The sequence below is a fragment of the Fukomys damarensis genome, unplaced genomic scaffold (assembly GCF_012274545.1).
Source record: "Fukomys damarensis isolate Sample0158 unplaced genomic scaffold, DMR_v1.0_HiC HiC_scaffold_1, whole genome shotgun sequence".
Classification (NCBI taxonomy): Eukaryota; Metazoa; Chordata; class Mammalia; order Rodentia; family Bathyergidae; genus Fukomys; species Fukomys damarensis.
Window position 1 is genome coordinate 7,350,054 of NW_022900913.1, and position 23,062 is coordinate 7,373,115.

Genomic DNA, 23,062 nt, shown 5'->3' on the forward strand with positions numbered 1-23,062 from the left:
CGTTTCCTCGCAGATAATGAAGACTTTGATCGTGGCGGTGCTGCTGGCTGGGGTTGTCCCGCTCCTGCTGGGGCTCCTGTTTGAGCTGGTTATTGTTGCTCCCCTGAGGGTCCCTTTGGATCAGACTCCTCTTTTTTATCCATGGCAGGTAAATGTATGTCTGTCACTGATGCTGTTTCGTTAATTATTTGGGGTCAGACACAAGTCCTTATTATTCCAGGTGATTTTAGTTGATTTAGAAAGACTCCTTAATTTTGTTCTATTCTAAGAAGACCTGTAAAATTGTTTAAGTGATGCCCTTCTTAGGTAACTAAGCCATCTTAGGGCTTTCAGTAAGTGCTGTATTGCGGGTAGTCAAATAGCATTAATAATTTAAAAAACTTTTAAAAATAGAATAATACCAGTTAGTAAAGGTAGAGGGATTAACAGAATTAGGAAACCACTACTTTGAAACATTTGAGAAACAGTTCCAGCAAGGGTTGTCAGTGGATTTGAACCCATGAGGTCAGAGGTTCATGGATCTTCTATAACTGTTGTTTAACAAGTTACTCACTTATGGATTGGCTTAGAGTGGCCTTTTATTTTATCTTGTCCCAGAGTCTGTGGGTCAGAAATTAAGAGGGGTTTGCTAGTTTGTCTCCGGTCTATATCTGGGCCTCCCTGGGGAGTTCTGTGACTGAGGCCGAGGCCGAGTCACCGGAAGGCAGCCTCCTCTCATGAAGGCTGGTACTCAGCTGTGTGGCACCTGCTGTGGGCCGTTGGCTGGAGACCCTAGCTGTGCCTCCGTGGCTCTGGCACCTGCAGGGCTGGGTTTAGGTTGCAGTGTGAGGAAATGAGTGTCCCTCCATTCACAGTAGAACTTGGAAGGCCTTCCCTCACCTCATGAGGGTGCAGCAACTCACATTCCTCCATCCTGTTGGGTAAAAGCAAGTCACAAAGGTTGACCCAGGTTCAAGGGAAGGGGATCTGCAGCCCCTGCTGCCTGACTGGAGAAGTGTTTGGGGCGCATTGTGACATTAGCACAGTAGAGAATTGGTTATCTGCTTGGTGTCAAAGTGTGACTTTGCAGAGTAGCATCAGTTGTGGACAGAACAAGCAGCTCCTGTATTAATGCAGTCATCAGCCAGCACCACAGGTGAGGCACGTGAATCTGCGCCTCCTCAGGTTAGATGCTGAGCAGCATGACGAAGGCTGTCCTGCCGCTGTCAGCTGGTCAGGGAGTTCTCCTGTGCGATACAAACATCTTCACAGAGCGTCAGTGTCATGTAATGCCGCTTGGTATTACAGGAAGACAGAAACCAGATCACCTTCTGTGGCCATGATAAACAGAGAGAACATGAGCTTTTTAATAAAACTATAAAATGATAAACATCCCCTTCCCCTAACACGATTGGCTGATGCTTTGTTACCTTGAAGTTTACCTTTTTCTAGATAAGGGTTATTGACATAGTCATAGATTATTCTGCTTTCTAATTAGTATGAACGGAGCAGAGCCCTCCTCCCTTAAATCCTCCCCTAAGTTTTTTTTTTTTTTTAATACCGGGGATTGAACTCAGGACCTCGAGAGCAGGTGGTGGCACCACTGATCTAAATCCCCGGCTCTCCCCTAAGCTCTTAACACAAGCCGAAACCCTATGGGAAGCTCTCCCTAGTCCTCTGTGAGGGAATCTGAGGTCCCTGTGCATGTGTGTGCTTCCTTGCTCTGCAGAGGAACAGATGCAGCTGGTTTAGTCACATGCGTCTTTGGCAGTGACCCTAAGATCACCTGGGAAGTCCTTATTACTCTGGAGAATTCTTGGATATCATTACATCTTTTAAATGCTTATATACTTGGACCCAGAAGTTTGACTTTTCATAGTCCACTGCAAAGGGACATCTGTGTACATGCAAGATGCAGAAGGAAGCCTGCTTCTGCTCATACAGCATTCATTATGATGGCAGAGAAATGAGAAGCGATGTAGGTGCCCGTCCCTAAATAAGATGTGGCACAGCTTCCCTTGAAATTGAGCACAGCAGATGAAGAGAATGCAGTAGAGTGGTTTTGAAATGTGTGGTCTCACACATGTTCATGAGGAAGGGAAAAGTGCAAGGTATACTGGAGGCAGACAGCATGATATATTTAATCTTCTGCATGACACATAGAAGTTTTGGAAAGAGAAGCACTTTCCTGATCCTAAAGTGCTTGCAGGCCTATGGACAGCTGGGCTTGTTTAGAATTCTAGCTTAAGAACTAGTGTGGTTTATCTTATCCTGCTTAAGGACTGCTGTTTGAATCTCAGCAATCTGTGGACAATTTGGATGAACATTAACCTTACTTTGGGGCAATCTGAACTCCCAAAAGACAAGAGAAAACTGAAATGGTGTGTAGAGTGTGTATAGTCTTCCCTGCCGGTGAGCCTCAGAGGGTCCAGAAGAAGCAGAGACTTCCCTACAGTTCTCAGGAGAGGACTGTTTGGCTGGCTATCCTTAAGGTCTGAAGAGGTAAAGGACTGATAGAATCAGAACTTGAACCTTAGGTTACAGGGGAAAGTGACAAATGCTTTGACAGAGAATAGCTCAGTAGTCACAGAAGGGTAGCTCAGGCAGAGCAAGACTTGCCTCAAGTAGTAACAGAATGATTTGAAAGCTACAAGCTTGTGAGAGAATAATGCACCCGGGCAGCTGAGTCCATGTGTACGAGCTCACACACACTGCGGGACACATCATGGAGCCGCACAGCGTGGATTCCAAGAAATTCAGTGGGTGAAAAAAGGCAAGAATAGCTTACTGCCGAGGCACAGATCGGAGGCCTAGAAGGTCAGTGCAAAGCTCAGAGCGAAAATGAAGGAAAAATTGAGAAGCTAAGTATCTTGGAAAAGTGTCTTGTTGGGGGTAAAGGTGCATCCAGGAATCTTAATCCACCAGTAACAAGGGGTCCTGGAAGAGAAAAGTGCCAAACCGCATTGAGACACAACCAGGAGAAAAACTGAAAGGGCTCCCCAGATTTGGTGAGATTGAAACTGAGGAGAAAAACACATGCTTGGGCATGTCTTGGTTAAGATTTGTAAGAGAAATCTCATAAGCTTAAAATAAGTCATACTGCCATCAGACTTTTTTTCTCTGTATCACTGAAAGCTATAAGATACAAGAGAATTTATAGATAGTTGAGATAAAGTGGACAAAAACAAGCTTTGTGTACCTAGACAGAATGTTATTCATTCACCAGGCAGGATGAACGCTGGTGATTAAGGATGTGTGAGAATTCAGTGTGTAGATCCATATATCAACTTTGACCTCAATTTGAAGAAGATACATGGAGGACTGTTAAACCAGTAAATTGGAATATTGGTCTTCGGGTAGTGGATGAGGAGGAGAAGAAACAGGAGCGGAGTGTATATAAACATGATACATGTTTTCTGTGGGATGCATATGTATATCTGCAGATGGAGGTCTGGGGTAAATGTGGAGGTCTGTGCCACATACCGTTACTGGAAAGGGTAAAAATTTGAGGCAGCAGATGCAGAAGGCTTGGATCCTACATCACTGTGATGGTGCTGCTGGAAAGCGAGCAGTTCCTGGCCAAGCTGACCAGGCTCTTCCAGAAGTGCAGGCCGTCGGGCAGCATGTTCATCACCCTGAAAAAATACGATGGTCGAACTAGATCCCTTCCAAAGAAGGGTTCTGTGGAGGGCTTTGAACCTTCAGATAACAAATGTCTGTTGAGAACTACTGATGGGAAAAAGAATATCAGCACTGTGGCGAGCTCCAAAGAAGTGAATAAGTTTCAGATGGCCTACTCAAGCCTCTTGCGAGCTAACATGGATGGGCTGAAGAAGAGAGACAAAAAGAGCAAGAATAAGAAGACCAAAACGGCACAGTGAAGGGGCACCGATTCTCTACTTTTACCAGCTAACCAACGAGTTGTTATTTTTCCTTTGGTTTCTATTTATGGCCACAAAGCTAGGTTTTTGGTTCCCTTGCTGGCAGCTTATTTTCATGTGAGATGACGGTCACTTTGGAGAGAGGAATGTTACAGTTTACAGGGCAGTCATGGTAAGAGACTAGTTTATTTAGATCTGTGCCACATGGTTGTGTATTCTTAGATTAGTTTTCAAAGGCCTCCAGTCACTCCCCTGAAGAGCAAGGTATCATTAAATGTTTGTTTCCTAACATAGTCTCTTACTTGTTCTTTTTCTCACCCCATTTTAATAGTTCTGGGAATAACTAATTTTGGAATGATGTGTTTAATGAATGGGCTTTAACTCTGTCTTTTACATTTTTTCTTTTTTGGTACCGGGGATCAAACTCAGGACCTTGTGTCTGCCAGTCAGGTGTGGCGCCACTGAGTTAAATCCCCGGCCCTGTCTTGTACATTCTTCAAATTGAAACCTGACAGCTGTATTAAGTCGTGTCATTTCATGGGTATTCTTCCTCCAGTTGTATAATTTTATCATTGTAGTTTCTTTAGCAAGTTTGACTGAGTCCTCATAGCCTAATGAGTGTTTGCTTAACCACATTAGATACATGTATTACAGAATCATCAAGAATAAAGATTCCCAGTTTAAAAAAAAAAAAATTGAGGCAGCAGTGACAGGAGACTCCAGCCTTTTCATTAAATGTTTCAGTCTTTATACAAGAATAGGTCTCAGTGTCACATGTGTAATTTTCAAGGATTAAACAGAGCTGGTTATGAAATGCTTTGTGTGTGCGGAAGACTTAAGTCTGCGAGCAGGGACATGCACTTCATGGGTCCAGTGCGATGTGGAGATGAGCTGCTGCAGTGGGAGTTGCGGCACCGCTGGGAGCTGCTGTAGAGCTGGCTGGTGGGCCTGAGGCCAGGCCGGGAGAGGAGCTGGGTGTGCAGGGAGACTGGCAGCGGACAGCACTGGGACCCGCTTGGCAGAAGAGTAGCACATATGCTATCAGCTCAGAACCAGTAAAGCAGCCCAGTGATGGTTTGATGAAATAAAATCATGGCATTTATTTTATCTGCTTATTGAGGTCTCCGTTAATGATGTAGACTTCCAAAAGATTGATTTTTTTTTTTTTTTTGGTACTGGGGATTGAACTCTGGCCCTTGTGCTTGCCAGGCAGGCAACAGAACCACTGAGCCAAATCCCCAACCCCAGAATATTAAACTTCATGTTCCCTGGATTTTCCAGTACCTGTTAATCTTCTCTAGGCCTGCTAACCACCCTGCAGAATTTCTGTTTTGAGGTGAAATTATGTATATAATGTAAGAAAAGTATACAGCTCCTCTGCTAGGTTTATTGTTAGAAACAACAAAAATATCTTTTTTTATTTTTTATTGAGTTTATTGGTACAATCTAGGTATATAATACAGTTACATTCATTATTGGGATCCTGTACCTTTACATGACAGGTCTTGGTTCTCATTTTTCCCCTTTTCCCTGCCCTCCCTTCACCTCCTCCTCCCCTCCCCATTTACAAAAACTTTATTTCCATTTTTTCAGTTTCTCATATTTTTTTCTTCTCCCTTATTACCTTTCCCCCACCCTTCCCACTTTCCCTACACCTTTAGCCCTTTACTTCCTATTTCACATTATTAATTATCTCATTAGGATCCTGTGTACTATTACAGTTTTTCACACCAAAGAAACTATTTGGTATTTCAGTTAAAGAAATCTCTGTATGAACATTAAAAATAGGGAATCCTAAAATAAAACTAAAAAGGAAAGTAAAAGAGAAAAGGCAATGATGTAACATTAAAATAATCCTTAATTCTGAAGATGAAAACGGTCCCTGAACATATTTAAATTGCTTCTTGCTCTTATAGTCTTATCTTATTCTTTTTTTTCATTATTTAGAGAATACTTTATTAGTTCCTGTAATCAAATCCATGTAGATATGACCTTACATATTTAGTACGATGTGTTACCCCTGTATACATGGAAAAAAAATAAAAAATAAAAATAAAAAAATTAATATTTCTAGACCAATATGGCTGTCCATTTCTGTAATATGCCAAGTCAACACAGTAAATTGGGATGACTTTTTCCAAAGTTGGCAGCACCGTTAAAGTTTCCCAAATTCAATTTTATATGTGTGTATATATATATATATATATAGAGAGAGAGAGAGAGAGAAAGAGAGAGAGATTATATATATATTTATATAAAAAGACTAATAATAGTATGTTAGGCATCAAAAGCAGCAACAGCTTTTCCATGTTCTGCAGTCATCTGAACAAAGTTATAGACATTCAGCACATTCCATTAAAAAAAAAAACAAAACAAAAAGAAACAAAGAAAATAATATCCAGAAAACAGCAAAGTCCTGTTGCTGTTGTGGTACCTGGCACCATTTTTTTTATTAGCATCTTAATCATCTGGAAAGAGAACATTCTAGAGTAATATCATTAAATGTAGCTCTGATAAAGCACGGTCCCTACTATATATCATAAAGCAGGTATAAGATATTTTATATTCATAGAGGTATGATACAGTACTGTCCTACATCAGTAATACTAGAATCAGTTTTGGTTTGAAATTTACTTTGTCTGCAAATAATATTGCTACCCCTGTTTTTTTCTGAGCTCCTGCCACATGGAGAATTGTTTTCTCTTTTCACTTTCAGTCTATAGGCTTCTTTTTGCACTAGGTGTATTTCTTGTATACAACATATTGTTGGATTTTGCTTATTCCATTTTGCCAGTCTATTTCTCTTGATTGGTGAGTTGAGCCCATTGACATTGCTGGTTATAACTGATATGTACTGACTTATTATTGACATGTTATTGGCCTTTTGTTGACTCTTCTTACTTTTTCACCTTCTCCAACAAAAATATCTTAAACGGTTTTTATAACCCTAGGACTGGGCACTTGGAGTCCTGCATGCCAAAATTATTGCAGCTATAACATTGATGGGACCTCAGTGGTGGCTGAAAACCGTAATTGAACAGGTAAGCAAGTCCATGTTCAGAGAAGGTTATATTGGAATTGGCCAATGGTTGTGTTTGAATACTGTACTCTTGGTCTTCTATATATGCTTTTGTTACAGGAGATTGAACCCAGGGCCTCACATGTGCTAGGCAGGTGCTCTACCACTGAGCTACATCCCCAGCCCTTTAAATTTTATTTTAATATGAGATAGTGTCTCAGTGAATTGCCCAGGCTAGTCTTCAACTCAGCAATCCTCCTGCCTCAGCCTTTTGTGTAGCTGGGATTGCAAGAGTGTGTAACCACGTAATATAGTTTCTTTTAATGAGCAGTTTTGTTTTATTACTGTAGGGGGGGAATAATTTGTACATTGGGAAAGAGTAATTTTAAGAATTGGTTTTGAATTCCACTTTGTGTAATGATTTCAAGAAAGAACAGGAAATTTTTAGAGACGTAACAAGCTAGTGGAAATCGATTCTGAGACTGCAGGGGCAGCAAATCAGTAGCAGCTGAAGCTAGTTAGGAAAGCCCATTAATGCAGCTTTTGTGGCCATCTCCAGCCCAGTAAGGGTCAGTGTGCTGTTCAGTTGTTACTCTTTGTCTTCTCTTGTTAGGGGAGGCGGTGTGCTGCCTTCTGTCTCAGTAAACCTTTGTCCTGCGTTGAGGCAAGTACAGGAAGGACAAGGGGCTCTCCTGCATCTGCTGCTACTCAGTGGTCTTCAGCTCAGGACCCTTATGCCAAGAAGACATGTTATATTAGGGATGGCATAGTCTGATGTACCTCACTGCCCGAGTTGTCCATGCCAGGCCTGCTGCTGCACACGTGTGATCCCAGCACCCCTTTGCAGTCCTAGCACGCAAGTTCAAGGCCAACTTGGGCCGTATCAAAGCCAGCCTGGACTACATGGCAAGACCCAGTCTCACCCCACTGTCCATCTGCTCTGAAGGTGAACCCGTAACTGAGAGCCTAGAACCTTGTCCAGGTGGATGCAGAAGTGATCCTATGCGCTTCCTCCAGGGCGAGAGTTCCCATGAAACAGTAGTCACCCATGTTTCTAAGCCTGTAGAAGAGAAGTCATTACTGTTCGAGGCAGCAAGTGCAAGACAAGGGACAAAGAATAAAACTCAGAATTATTCAGGGATATTCTAGCTGTGTAGCACCAAGACCATTCCTGTATTGGGACTGTTGGATAATTTGGTCATTATGTGATTAAGTTTGTACTAGGAAGCATCCTACTCCATGTTAGGTTTTCTATTTAAAGTAGAAAAAAATAAGAGAAAATGAAAAAATGGAAATAAAGTTTTTGTAAATAGGGAAGGGAGGAGGGGGTGAAGGGAGGGCAGGAATAAGGGGAAAAAATGAGAACCGAGACCTGTCATGTAAAGGTACAGGATCCCAATGATGAATGTAACTGTACTATATACCTAAAATGTACCAATAAACTCAATGAGGAAAGCACGCTTTCAAAAAATAAAAATAAATAAAGTAGCCAGCATAACAGAGTTTGATTATCTGAAGAATGTATTCCAGGCTACTCATGCTTTGCTCAGTGCCAGACTAGCAAGGCCCTGTGGGTCGGTCTGCAGTGGCAGAGGCTGAGCACCTTTGGTGTGTAGGAGGGAAGGGTTTTGCAGCCCAGTGCAGCCGGAGCAGTCAGTACTGCGCCTGCGCCTTCACCTGGAGTCCTCAGCGCCCTGGAGCCTTGGCCGCCCAGAGGGGTAGCTGTGTACACGTGCTCACACATGCACGTACACACGTGCGGCTGGGGCTCGGGCCTGGGAACTCAGGGAAGTGAGCTTTGCGTTGCTGCCTTGGTTTGCAGCAGATCCAGCGGAGAGAGATTCTTGTGCTGTGGGCAAGGGTGAGAGGGAAAACTGCTGTGCCCTTTCTTTTGGTCCCACTGCGCTCCAGCAGTTTCCTGTTTTCAGAGTTTTTCCACTTGCCTCCAGTGAATTTCTGTGTTTAGTAAATTTTCTGAATGATAGAAATTATTTTGGAAATTCTTGGAATTTCTTTTTATATTTACTGTAGAATTCTTTCATGCTAACTTTTTTCATAAAATACCTTTAAATTTGTTAAAATTTGTTTATACCAACTTTTCAGAACCATGGTTCCTGTTTCAATATTTTCTTCTCATATTCATAAAAAATAAGTATAATTTAATAATACAAATCATTATTACACAAGTGTTACAACACTTCAAGGGATGCAGTGTTCCTTTACGGGATGTTACCGTGTAGGCTGCCAGGATGGTGCACATCCTGATTTCAGATGAGTGTTGTCTTCTTTCCTCACGTGGGGTTGACAGGGAAGTGTTGCTATTAAATGAATTTCATCTAAATGTTCAGGTCCAACACTTATGTTTGTACTCTAGAGTTTGCCTTGACTTAGAAAAAATAATTGATTTTAATCCTTTTGGGCCAATAGATTCAATTTACTGTGGCTGGGTTTTAGTACTGTTCGCTCTTTTTGTTTGTTTGTTTTTTTGAGACAGGGTCTCACTATATAGTTGAGTCTGACCTGGAACTCACTATGTAGCCCAGGCTGGTCTTGAACTCACAGCGATCCTCCTGCCTCAGCCTCCTGAGTGCTGGGATAACAGGTGTGCGCCACCACTCCCGGCACACACTGTTAATTTATTTGAAGGAGTTTGTCTAGTATCTTTATTCCAATTTTTTTAATGTTTTAGGTTTATGCAAATGGCATCCGGAACATTGACCTTCACTATATCATCCGTAAACTGGCAGCTCCAGTGATCTCCGTGCTTCTGCTGTCCCTGTGTGTCCCTTATGTCATCGCTTCTGGTGTTGTTCCTCTACTAGGTGGGTCACGCTGGCTGAGCAGCTTCTCTGGGTCCTCTTTTACCGTCACATCTGTGTCACTTCAGGTAGCAAAGGCTGTCTGAGCCCAGGTGCTTTATTTGTAAATACAGAACAGTGATTTCACAGACTGGGGATGTATATCAGCAGTGCTGAGCCTGCCTGGCAAGTGCAAGGTCCTGAGTTAGATCCATGATCCTGTAAAAGAAAAAGCAAACACTGACTTCACGACTCTTGTCTTAGGTTTGACTACTCATAGTAAGATTAGAAGGCTCTTAATCTATTGGTAATTTTTTGTTTGTTTTTTTTCATCTAGGCAAGTGATTAACTATTGATATTTATAGTCTTCCAAAAGTAGAATCAGATTTCCTTCAGGTTGTTTTCTCATTAGAAGTGCTGTGATCCTGTACTTACAAAATTAAGTAAGAGTGTTACTATATCTTCAAAAGTATTCTTAATATAAAAGAGAAACCAAAGTTGGGTGTGGTGGCACACGCCTGTAATCCCGGCACTCAGGAGCTGAGGCAGGAGGATCGCTGGGAGTTCAAGCCCAGCCTGAGCTACACAGTGAGTTCCAGAGCAGTCTCAACTACATAGTGTGACCCTGTCTCAAAAAAAAATCAAAACAACAAAAAAAAGAAACCAAAGGGGAGATGCTAATTTGTGGCACTTGATAACTAGTTATATTATTGATTGCTACTGAAGATTTCTCACAGGACATTAAAACTAGTATATTTTTTAAATTATCTAAAAAATCTTTCTGTTCTTGCTGGGTGTGGTAGTGTATGCCTGTAGTCCTAGCACTCTGGAGCCTGAGGCAGGAGGATCGCCATGAATTCGAGGTCAGCCTGGATTACATAGAGAGTTCAAGGCCAGCCTGACAAGACCCTGTCTCAAGACCAAAAAAAAAAATCTTTTTGTTCTTAATTCTGAGCGAGTGGTATCATTACTGAATAAGTGATATAAGGAAAAACCTTGAAGGCTCTGTTTCGCCTCTGTACTCTGTCAGCCACCCCCACTGGGCTGCAGCTCACTGCTCTGCTCTGGCACCGTGGCCCTGGACTACCTTGAGGCCTTTGTCTCTCGCCTCCTCTCTGGTCTTCCAGCACTGAACCTGCCACTGCTAATGAACGCTTGCTGTAGTGGCCACAGCGGCCTTTCCACAGAGTGGACCTCATGGTGCTTCGTTGCCTCTGAAATTTTAGAGATGAGGAAATAGGCTCATAGAGTTAACAATCTTGCTGAAATTCTCAAGTTTTTTCAGTTTTCTTTTTTATTAGCTTAAGTTTGTGATATGTAATGTGATATTCATTTTGGGGAACTGGAGCACATGCATTCCGTGTCTTAGGAGAGAAAGAGTCAAACTCCAAGCCCTGTGACGAGCCTGCTACAGAGCCTGTGCTCTCTCTGCTACAGCAGGCTGTGGCAGTGTTCAGAATAATCCAGTGGGGGCAGGCTCACCACTCCCCTCGGACAGGGCCCCCGCCTCTGACAGCCCCACATGAACCCCACAGCCACACAGACCACAGCAATAGAACATTTACAGTTTCTCCTTTTGGTTTCACAGGTGTAACTGCCGAAATGCAAAACTTAGTCCACCGGCGGATTTATCCATTTTTACTGATGGTTGTGGTATTGATGGGAATCCTCTCCTTCCAGGTCCGCCAGTTTAAGCGCCTTTATGAACATATTAAAAATGACAAGTAAGTCTAGAACCTCATTGGTCAATCCACTTGTATTGAGGTGTTGCCAGTTCCGTCTCAGGCGGGCAGTGGCTCCTCAGTCGGTGCTGAGGTGGCTGTGAGATGTGGAGCAGAGGGCTGTGGGACTCCTGGCCCGAGCAGCGGGGGCTGTGGAGCCGGAGACGACCAGTGTGGGAGGAGAGTTATGAGTGCACATCCGGCAGGCTCTGGAGGGAGAGTGTATTCAGTCATCTGCATTAGCAGCCAGCAGAGCCTGCATAAGGCCTTCCTCACCCGGGGCGGCCAGGCTACCCTGACCACAGTGCCGAGGCTCAGGGCCTGCAGAAGGTCCTCTGTGTCACCTGGCCTCAGGTGGAGGAGAGCTGAAGCAAGCCCCTTGCCGGATAACAGCCGACCAAGCTCCTTCCGTGTCCAGGCCATGGCGGTGGCCAGCAGAGAAGGTAACTGTTCACTCAGTTCCTGGGCCGTTCTGTCATTGTGGACAGCACCTCTTCACTGGGATGCCTTTCAGAAGAATAAATCACACAAAGGCTTTGTGTGCTGTGGAGCCTGTGGACTGGGCCACAGCCACGGCCCAAGAAGAACATTTTAGAATGAAAAGGAAGAGTTCAAGGCTTCTGCCCAACTTCTGCGTTCTCACTGTATGCAGGTGTGCTTGGGGTAGGATGGACTGGGGCTCTGCGGGTGCTGTCGCTGAGGCTGGTGGGTGTTCATCACGTGGCTTGTCTCGACTGAGGAGATGTGCGGCCAAAGCTCCAGATGAAACTGGCCCTCGGAGGCCTTCTGCCTGCTCGGCGTCCACCGGCAGTCCGTGCCCAGCGCTTCTTGCATTTCATTTTGCCCTGCAGCCCAGCAGGTGCTCCTCTCCATACGTCTTGTCTGCCTCTGGGAGTCTGCTCTTCAGCATAGTGTTTGGCCCCCAAGTGGTGCTTAGGGGGCGGACACTGTTGGGGAGTGAAAGGGTAGTAGATTTAGGGTATGGGTTTAGATCCTCACCTCTCGGCCACTGAATTACTTTTGGTTTTGGACAAATTAATATTTCTGTTCTCTGTAAACTTTTTATGCCCTGGGTTTTTCATTGCTACAGTGTGGCACACATTCTTGAGCTGGCTTGCAGTGTCTGGTGATTACTTGTGCGCTAGGTTGCAGAATGTGTATTGTGTCAGGTATCATCACTGTTCTAAAAACCTGTGCAGTCCTGAGTTACACTGATGTGTTACGGAACAGTGAGGCCAGATTGTTAACTTTAAGAATTGCTGTGACGAGAGAGACTAAACCTACACTGAGGTCATGGATCCAGAAGCACTTCACGGGCAGTGACACAGGAAGCAGCTGGACAGAAGGTGCCGGATGTCTCCTGAGGCTGCCGTGCACCAGCTTTGAAACCAGTGGCGAAGGCCGGGGGACACAGGCAGTGGTGTGTGGCGGTCCAGCCGTCACAACACGAACATGCCTGAGTCGGGGAGTGAGGATTGAGAAAGGAAAGAACACTCAAGCCTGAGTGGAGACGAAGAGAAGTCTGATTTATTTCACAGAAAGAGCTCCTTTTATAGGTTCACAGCAACAGGAAGCTTTTAAGGGCACACAACAACCAAAAACACCAAGTCATTGTTTTTCAAAGACCGGATTTCCTGACTCTTACTGATAACATCAGATCTTCAGCTAACGAGCTTCCTGTTATGTCAGGGTGAGTTCCTGACTCTTACAGATAACATCAGATCTTCGGCTAACGAGCTTCCTGTTATGTCAGGGTCAAAGAGTCAAAACCAGTTTAACAGACAGTTTCCTTGAAGAGTAGCAAATGTTGATGCCTTAATTATACAAGAAGAAGTTATTTTCCAAATGTCAAACTCCAGTGGGCCATGACTGGGCCCCGACAGTGGTGAGCGTCGGGGGCTGCTGCGCCGAGCTCCTGACTGTTTCCCTTTCTTCTCACACCGACCCTGTGGTGCAGCACTGTCCTCTTCATGTCCCTGAGGAGGAAACAAGCTCTTTGCCGCGGGGCTGCCACCGTGCGAGCCTTCCCACCTCTTACTCTCACTGCCTCTGTGTGCGCCTTAGTTGGCCGCACGCTGTGGGTGCTGCTGTCAGATCTTGCTACCACCCCTGTCCAGCTCTCTCACGGTCACGTTCCTGGTCTCTTTCCTCGGATTGTGCCATGGAACTGGCTTAAAACTGAACCTTAACATAAATCCCCCGTGGCCATTCCCACTCCCCGCCGTCTTCCGAGGGTCTGAGGTCCCAGGCCGTCCCGACCTGCAGACTGCAGGACGTACTGCGCTGCACAGCAGCAGGCGTCTGGCAGTCACTAGGCCCCCTCATCCTTCTGCAAACCCACCTCACTTCCAGGGCCTGTCTCTGCGTTCCTCCTCAAGCCCTCTTTCAGTGCTCTTAACTACTGCAAGGTGTAGAAGGAGTAAGGTGATGTGATTCGTGTTAGAATGCATCACGCAGGATGTTTTATACACGAGTTGCGAGAGAGTAACTGCCCTGTGTTTCCGCCCTAGGTACCTTGTGGGGCAGCGCCTGGTGAACTACGAGCGGAAGTCTGGCAAGCAGGGCACCTCCGCGCCGCCACCTCCTTCGTCCCAAGAGTAGAGTGGCTGTGTCGACTCCTTGGCCTTCCCCTTGCCATTATGTGTCCTCTTTGTGGACTTCTCGCTTTGGAGAGTTCCCGTGATCGCTCAGCGTTGTTTTCAGTGGACTGCACTTGACTTGTATCCTCAGCATTCAGAGGGCAGCTCATACAGCTCGCTGCTCCTCCCCGCATCTGCTGACATCACTGCTGTCTGAGATCTGTATATGTGTACATAGAAGTTCCTTATGCCCTAAAACCTTGGATTAAACAGAATGTGCATTGTACATCTTTAAACAAATGTATATTAATTTATTAAATCTAGTTGTCACTTTATTTTGGACCTGCTGTGATCTCGACAGGAATCGTGCCAGGGCAGTAGTGCACGGGCGAGATGTCAGTGCCACCGTGTGGTGCGCAGTTCACAGTGTTCTGCCGCTCTCATCCCATTCCTGTCCGCTGTCTGTCTGGGCCGCTCCCGCCGTACAGGAAGGAGAGGAAGCAGGCGGACGTCAGCAGCCGAGCGTCTGGTAAGAACGTGAGCTGTGCGCATCACTGTCGTGTGGAGGTTATTTTGTATAACACCAAAGCTGTTGTACATTTTCTACTGCCTGATTTTTTTCATGTGTTTGTGTTTGTAATATTGTATAGTTATCTTGTGCTAGGTGAGGAAATTATTTTTAGTTTTATAATTTAATATTCCTAGTGATCAGCGTTGAGAGTCAGGTGTTTGTGCTTGTTCAGGACATGTCTGTTCTTAGGGTAAGAGGCAAAAGAAAAAGGTATAAATGAAGATTTTCCTTAGTTCTCCATACACCCTTTCCACACAGCTTTCTTTTTGCCAGTTTTCTTTTCTTTTTCTCAAGATATAAAAGTAACATCACCAACAGCGCTGCGTCTTACTGGATGTCGGAGTTTCTGAGCCGCTTGTCAAGTGGACATGGCGTGGGCTTGGATCAGCAGCCTTAGGGGAGACTGGTTAGAATGCCCCGTCCTGCTAGTCAGTGCGTCCCTGGGAGAGCATGAGTGAACACATTTTCCTGCGTTTTCATCTCCGTTTCCAAAGCTGTTTGTTTACAGAATAAAACTGCAAAGGAAGCTAGCTAAGCTGGCCTTTCAACATAGGAATGTATTTCATTGCAAACGTGCTATAAAAAAACTCAGAGAAACAAACCCGATTTTCCCTTATAACCAAAGTGTCACATTCAAATTTCGGAGTAGAATGGTTGGTTACCTGATCTACGTATTCAATGCTAGTGATACATGTGAGAGTAGTGTTTGCTTTTGAGTGACAGTTCGGACATTCTCATAGAAGTGAACAGTGTAGGTCTTTAGGAACTATAAAAGGATTTCCATATAGTATTAAAACCCATAGACTAAAATGTGACAACTTTTTTAAAACATGAAAGTCAGCGAAACATAAGCTACCAAAATCAGGAGCAACATGTTATGATGGTTTTCTTTTTTTTTTCTTCTAAGTAATAAGGAAATACTTTTAAATTAATTTAAAAATATCAGTATCAAAAAATGCTTGACATAGAATCAGTGTTAACACTCTGTAGCACTTCGTAGTAGCCCATTCTCTTGTTTTGCTAGACCTACACTCACAATTAAGAGTCCTACTGTAAAAACTTTGGAGTATTTGAAAGTCAGGCCACCTGTCATAGTGTATGGCTACGTAAGTTCTTTTCGTGAGAAAAATAATGAATTGGGCATATAAGTTGATCATATTACTTTAGCTTTCTTTCTAATGTTCAGAGAATTTGTAGATCTTGATTTAAAGTCATTAGAACCCATTGGTTTAACAGATCTAGGCAGATATCACGAAAGGTTAAAGATTGTTAATCCTATGAAATTTTAAATGAATCTTAAGTTTTGTTTTTAAAAATGTGTATATGTGTGTGTGGCCAAAAATTGCCCTTGTTTTCACTGGCAGATGACTTTATTGTCTTTCTGAGGACGCCCTCCTTCTGCTGTGCTTTGTCCTGTTGTTTTCAGTGAGAGAAACCCTTTCTAAAGAAAGGAATACTGGCATATTTGCTTGGGTCGCATGGGTTTTTGTTATTAGCCAATAGTTATAAATATTTTAAACCCATAGTTCATAAAGTATTAGTTTTGCTGCCCTTCTTCACATAGATTTTTTTAAAAAAAAATTAGAGTGCGGTTTTTCATTTTACATTGAGCTATAAGTCTTCAAGGAAGAGGACCTTGTTGTTTTAGCTTTACTGTTTATGAATTGAACACTTGAGGTTAGTCTTACATGGCTGTTTATCAGATGGTCATTATTAGCAAATTACATTTGGTCTTAAGCAATAAAGTACTGATAGTTGACATGAAAAACTGCAGGAAAATGCCAGTGTGAAGCTTGTGTATAGCTAGCCTTTATTTATTTTGGGGGGATGCTGGGGATTGAGCTCAGGTCCTTGCGCTTGCGAGGCAGGTGGTGAACTACTGAGCTAAATCCCCAGCCCTAGCTGGCCTTTTTAAAAGCTCAGTGTTTTCATTTGTGCCCCGCCCTGCCCACACACCCTGTTCCTGGAGAAACAAAGAAGATGGGACATCTTAATTCCAGATCTAAACAAGTAATTTTTATTTTGACCTTGAATACAACTGTTGTTACTGTGGAAGCTTGTCTTGTGTTTTTCCTTTCCCTCATACAAATGATAGAGAATAACTTTTCCTCAAATGATTTGATCCTAGATGTGTGTCATTCTGTGTTAGAAAGATGCTATTAAAGTATAATTCTTGAACTTAATGACTTTTAAAAACAAAACAAAAGAAACACTGGACGTTTCTACACTGTATTGTTTTTGCAAACACACATAGGAGACTGGTGCCAAAGGAACCCTGGCACTTTTTAAATCTTTGCAAGTTAGTCACATTTTTATTTTCAGAATTGAAAGTATTAAGCTGTTTACTTACATTGTTTTTACACTGTGACATTCAGTGATGATGTTTAAAATCCCCCTTTAGAATGTTACTTAGGCGTTGTCAAGAGAAGACAGAACTGACGTGTTTTATTCCGAAGTGTGTGTGAGCCTCAGCATGGCGATCTCGCGGTCCAGCCATCTCGGATCTGCTGCCCACTTCGCCCTGCCAGTCAGATGTTTGCTTTCCAGCTCACTGCTTTTGTGTGTCAGTTTTTAAACAACCATCATGAGTAAGGGCTTCTTTCAGATATCCCTGATAATACCTTGGGCATCAATATAACATAAAGGTATATATTCCTATTTTGTACGAGTGCCTCATTTTGTAGTCATGAAAGTAATAAACACCGTAGTAGAAAATGTAATGACTAAGGCCTAGGAATGACTGTCATAGGAGCTAAATAGAACACTTAGGTAGTTGGGATGTCAATTTTCTATCAAATCAACACCCTAGATAAATAGGCCAATTTTATATGTATACTTTAAAAATGTTCCCTTTTTTATGTGTTCATTTGTTGCCTTCTGAGTTGATAGAACAAAACTGAATAAAGTGTATGTTAGTTGTAGCCTAGTTTGTTTTTTGGTTTGTTTTTGTTTTGTGGCAAGATTGTCTTAAAATTACAGAAATGTGAAGCGAGGTGTGTTGGTGTGCACCTGTAGGCCCAGTGGTTTGGGATTGCTCAGGTTCAGTAGTTGGAGTTAAGCGTTTGGTAGCCCAGGCAACACAGGGAGACCCTGTGCAAAACAAAGTAGAGGGAACGTGTATTATTTGTCAGCATATGTAGATAATCCAAAGATTTTTCATATAGTAAGGTAAGAAATAGGACTCTTGTTCCATATGGTGTGGCCCTTCCTTCTGTTTTAAATATGTCTAAAAGTAAGAGTTGCAGAGAACATGTTTCCTTTACTTGACACATGAATGGTAGTCCGACCTTCGTGGAAAGGCTAAAGCCCCTCCTTGTGCCGTAGGCACAGTGCTGTGCACTTGCTGTGTGTCCCCTCCAAGTCTGGAAAGCCAGGGCTTCCCCAGGCTGCTTTGTTTTTTTTTTTTTTTTTTTTTTTTTTTTTTTTTTTTTTTGAGACATGGTCTCACTATGTAGTTCAGACTGTCCTGGAACTTACTGTGTGGCCCAGGCTGGTCTAAAACTCATAGCGATCCATCCTCCTGCCTCAGCCTCCTGAGTGCTGGGATTAAAGACATGCACCACCACACCCAGCCAGGCTGCTTTTGCATGGGGGGGACTTTGACAAAGTTAGCAGGTCAGAAACTGTTCTATGCAGTAGACCGTATGTCTCAGAGAGGAGAGTTGGATGAGGGTTTTTCCTCCTATGTGCCCCCAGTGAAGAGATCCTTTGGCTTCAGACTTATTTTAATTTTGGGGGGTGTGGCATGTGCCGGGGATCAAACTAGGGACCTTGCACTTGTAAGGCAGGTGACAACACCACTGAGCTAAATCCCTGGCCCCCTCAATTAATTTTTATTATTTCTAGGTTCATCATTTTTTCAAAAACTTTCAGCATTCCTGTATGAACCCCCCCCAGTCGAGTGCATTTTTATGTTTTAATTGCAGGAGTGAGGTGATATATGAACCAGAGACATTTTTGATCTGCAAAGTGGAGGGAACATTTTTGTCAAAGGAAGTTGCATCATGAGACTCAGAAACTGCCACCGGTTTCCACCCCCTCCACTTTGCAGCCACTAATTGTACACATGCAGCGCCAGGAGAGCCAGGGAAGCAGAACTGAGCAGGGAGAATCCCCGCCCTGCTGTGCTGTGTTTCCGGTGTCTGTTTTGCTTCTCACACCCTACCTGTCAGGACAGTTGAATGAGGTGTGAATGCCTCAAGGGCTCAGGTGCAGTGGAGAACGCAGTGTGTTTAAGTGTGAGTAGAGGGCTCGCTCGCAGCCTGTGGTGCCGCAGCCACTTGCTGCTGTTCTGTGTTAGCACCACCGTGCTTCCGTAATTCCTTCCCCAGCCTCCAGGGGTACAGCGCTTCCCGGAACCATGAGAGCTCCGGGGGCGCTTTGCATCGTTTAAGCATCATCCTTTTAAAAACGTCTTCCTCACCTACGAAGCTGTGCCTCAGTTGTTGCCGTTTAACTTGTTTCAGAGAAGCAAGGCTTCTCCCCCGCGAACCCTGTTCATTCTTGCATTTGTTTTCTTCGCAGTCTGGCTCAGTCCCTCCTGCCAGTGTCTGGGGCTGGTGGAGCAGAAGAGTCCAGAAGTAGACCGACCCCCGTGTAGACAGCTGGTGTTCACAGGCACGTTGAAGATATGATAGGGAATAACTGGGTAACCTGAGGCAGAGTTTGAAAAAGTATTCACACCGTATACCAGAATTGAACTTGAATGGATTAGAGTCTTAAAGGTATAGCCCCAAATGGTATCATTTCTAAGGGGAAAAAAGGAAAAAGGCATTCAGTCTTGGGTTAGGAAAAGGTCTTAAGTAAATGTCGGTAAATTGTACTTGATCAAAATTGGAAACCTCTTTGAAAGAGAAAATAGTTGCAAAACATTTCCATTGTAGAGTATGCATCTAAAGTAGAAAACCCAAGGTGGTCCACCCATCAGCCGATTTTTAAAGTGGGCAAAATACTGAACAAACACTTCATTAAAGAGGATCTGCAGATGGCAAATAAGCACTTGAGATAGTCAACATAATTCCCAGAAAATGCAAATTAAAACCACAATGGGGGCTGGGAATTTAGCTCGGTGCTGCCGCCTGCCTTGCAAGCTCAAGGTCGTGAGTTCAATCCCTGGTACCAAAAAGAAAAACCAACAAACCACCGTGAAATAACCACCCTATACCTACTAGAAGAATGGTTGAAATAAAAAATACTGACTGTTCCCTGTGTGGGTGAGGGTGGGAGGAACCGGAACTCTCGGTGCCAGAGGGAATGACTTTGGAGAGCAGCTGGGCAGTTTGCCCCACGTGTCACACCCCCGGTTATTGACAAGAGGAAAGCGTGTGCTCAGGTGTCCACCAGCAGGTAAGTGGGCGCGCAGCTTGTGTTTATCCACGCCACGGCCTGGTGCTACACAGGAGAGGAACTCGACTGCCCGCAACACAGATGCACCTCAAAGACCGAAAACGTGCTGTGTGGTTTCTTCTGTGTAAACTAGGAAAGGGAGAGAAATTATGGGAGGATCATTGGGGCAGGGGCCAGGGAGGGGCGGACTGTGGGTGTGTGCACCATCTCTGCATGGTTCTGGTCTGACGTGCACATGTTGGGAACCTGCATCCTAAGTGCTGCTGTTTACTGTATGTTAATTGTGCCTTAGTTTAGAAGTATAATGTACTGGATTCCCCTACAGTGGGTTCTGATCTCAGTATAAGGGCAGAGGCAGAAGAAACAGCTATGGGGAGCCAGTGTGTCCTGTGCTTGAAAAGCAAAGAAAGGCCCTGGCCAGCCAATGCTGTTGATATTTACTGGCGACATCACAGGTCAGAGTAAAGGGGCTGTGTGGAGGTGCTGTGGACACGTTGCTGATGCAGGCAAGGCTTGTAACGGAGGGGACAAAGCATTCTTAGGAACGGAACAGACAAAATCTAGGTTGTGGTTAGCAAATAACCTTGTCTTTCCAGTGAAGATATAAGTTCTGGGACCAGAATTTGGGTGAGAGCGACCTTGGCACATAGGCCTCAGCCAGACTCACTCCTCTAAACAAGCGAGTTGTGGGGCTGACTACAGCCTGCAGGGTCACAGCCTGCTTTGGGCACAGTAAGTGAGGCGAGCTGTACGGTAACGCTCTGTCGTATCCGCTCTTAAAAGAACCTTCACACTTTCCCTTCCTCACCTCTTCCCTCCTCACTGACACTTTCATTCCTGTGTCCCAGAGAAGATAGACACAGGCCAAAGAACTTTCCCGAGTTCACACCGTCACATCTGCCACTCCGACCTGCACCTCTGTCCATGTGTTGGCCACCAAAGCCACCAGATTGTGCAGGCTGTGTGCCCTGGAGGACGTGCCTGCTTCGGCAGCTTGTGTGGGTTTGTGCCTGCTCAGGTGTTCGGCTCTGCAGTTCCGCCCGCATCCCAAGTGTCTTCTCTGCTGGGTTGTCCATCCTCGTCCACCATTGCTGTGATTTCCTCCCCCACCCATGTTTACTTTCTCCACTGACTGCTCGGTGTCACTTTGCTCTTCAGCGCATACCTTCAAGGAGGCACCTCAGACTCCTGCAGCCCCACTCCCATCAGGGTGTCACGCTCGTTATCCCACTGAAACTGTCTTGTGAAGACCTCAGTTTTCATCGTTACTGTGTCTTCTGACCTTGGTGATTTCCTCCACACTGAAGCCCTTCATTTCCGTAGCTGCCAGAACGCTGCATTCCTAATTTGCTTCCTACCGGTGTAGACAACTTCTCAGACTTCGCTGGCTCCAGTTGTTGGAAACCCCATGGCTCAGTCTGGGACCCCCATTGGCTCGGGGCTCACAATCCCAGGGCCCCACAGATGGTCTGTGCTGATCCTGATACACCCATTCCATTTTCCTTAAGCACCACACGTAATGTGCAACTACCTACACGGATAGCTTCCAGGGGTCCCCTTAGGTCCACAGCACAACCTGTAATTGCCTCTGCTCATTACAGTTGTTATCATGAGTTGCCCCCAAAAGGTCACTGCTAAGAAGGCTTGGTTTTCAGTTGTCGGGCTTTTGGGAGGCGCCTGGATCATGAGGGCCTTGACTTCCTCGGTGGATAATACACGGATGAGTTTGCGTGCAGCTCGGTGAGCTCATTGGGAGGGGCCGACCAGAGGAAGCAGGGCCCCGTGGGTGATGTGACACTGAAGACTGTCTTGGTCCCTGGCCTGTTCCTTTCTAGCTCTTTCCGTTTGGTTCCTGGTACCATGAGGTGAGCAGCTTTCCCCCACTGTGCTGTTTCTGCCTGACCACGGGCCTCAAAGCAATGGAGCCAGCTGACCAGGGACTGGACCTTCTAAAACTGTGAGCCAAAATAAACCTTTCCTCTCTCGAAGGTGTTTTCACAGCCGCAGAAAGCTAACACAACCCCTGATCTGCCGTTTCTCAAACTTCCCCACTTCCAGGGACAAGGAGTTGGAGCCAAGGATTAAAGTTGCTAAATCAAATATGTTGGAAAGGCCACTGATACTTTCTGGCATGCTGCGTGTCCCGGCTGAAAGCAAATCTTTTGTATGAAGGCGAATGCAGCTGCTTCGCCCCACCTGCTGCTGGCCTCTGGTGGATGGCTCGTGTCTTCCTTCTTCCTGCATCGTCTGTTTCTCCTGGGCCTGTACTGCTCCTGTGAAGACTCAGGTCAGACCACGAGTCCTCTGGGCCAGAGCCCTTTGGTGGGCTGCTCTCGTGTCAGCGGGATGACTATCACTGTGGCCTTCAACACCCACAGGCCATGTGGCACCCTTTGCTTCCCCTCGGACCCTCACTTGGTGTTCACAGCCCTAGGCCTTGGGGCCTTCTCACTTACGGTTTGCTGTGCCTGAATGTTTAGTTGGGCTTCCCCGATCTACTCATCCTGGAAGTGAGGCGTATCTGAAATTGCAGCTAGTAGGTATTCCCGTTCTGTCTCCTACTGTATTTTTCATAGTGTGTGATTTACTTAATTCTATTTGTACATTTTTCTCCCTTGAATGTAAGCTCCGGAGATTTTATCTTTAAACTAAATTGTTAAGTGTATTCTTCGAATCTACATGGGTCCCCGGCACGTAGCTGATTCTCAGTAACTGCTGCTGATTAAAAGGGTTTAAAATGAAACTTGAGACGTCTGCTTTTCAGTCTGTCTGCAGAGGTAACTGCATTGCCAACCTCCGCCCTGCACAGGCACAGCCGCAGCTTCAGTGAAGATGAGGAACCACACTGCACCCACCGCCCTGGCCCCCTGGGGCTGAGTCTGCCCCCCATGCAGAGCTGCATCCTCCGCCCTTTGTTTGCTTTGACACCATGTCCTGCCAACCTGCACAGGCTGGATTCCACCCCCTGATCTCACATCGGCTGCCCAGAGTGCTGGGTGCACCTCCGCGGGCATCTTTCTGTATCAGCGCAGAAGTAGCTCCCTGGCTTTTGTTTTGTTTTTTCCTGTTTGGGACTCTGAGACAGAACCTTGCTGAACTGCCAGGACTCTGGCCTCGAAGTTGAGATCCTTTCACCTCAGCCTCCTGGGAAGCTGGGATAACAGGCGT

At 45.0% G+C, this 23,062-nt stretch overlaps 2 protein-coding genes across 5 annotated transcripts in view; both read left to right on the forward strand.

Moving 5' to 3' along the window:
• Positions 1–17,134, forward strand: part of Marchf6 (membrane associated ring-CH-type finger 6) — a 64,434-nt gene extending 47,300 nt beyond the window's left edge. For all 4 annotated transcript variants that reach the window (XM_019205769.2, XM_019205767.1, XM_010612138.2 and 1 more), the window contains exons 22-26: positions 14–148; positions 6,812–6,901; positions 9,569–9,701; positions 11,266–11,401; positions 13,909–17,134. In XM_019205769.2, coding sequence (XP_019061314.1) covers positions 14–148; positions 6,812–6,901; positions 9,569–9,701; positions 11,266–11,401; positions 13,909–13,999 — 585 coding nt within the window. In that variant the 3' untranslated portion in view covers positions 14,000–17,134. The remainder of the gene's footprint in view (positions 1–13; positions 149–6,811; positions 6,902–9,568; positions 9,702–11,265; positions 11,402–13,908) is intronic.
• LOC104853824 (signal recognition particle 14 kDa protein-like) lies at positions 3,487–4,201 on the forward strand. The gene has a single exon (XM_010612008.3). It carries the CDS (start codon positions 3,528–3,530, stop codon positions 3,858–3,860), a length of 333 nt encoding a protein of 110 aa, XP_010610310.1. The 5' UTR covers positions 3,487–3,527; the 3' UTR covers positions 3,861–4,201.
• Positions 17,135–23,062: the final 5,928 nt, after the last annotated feature.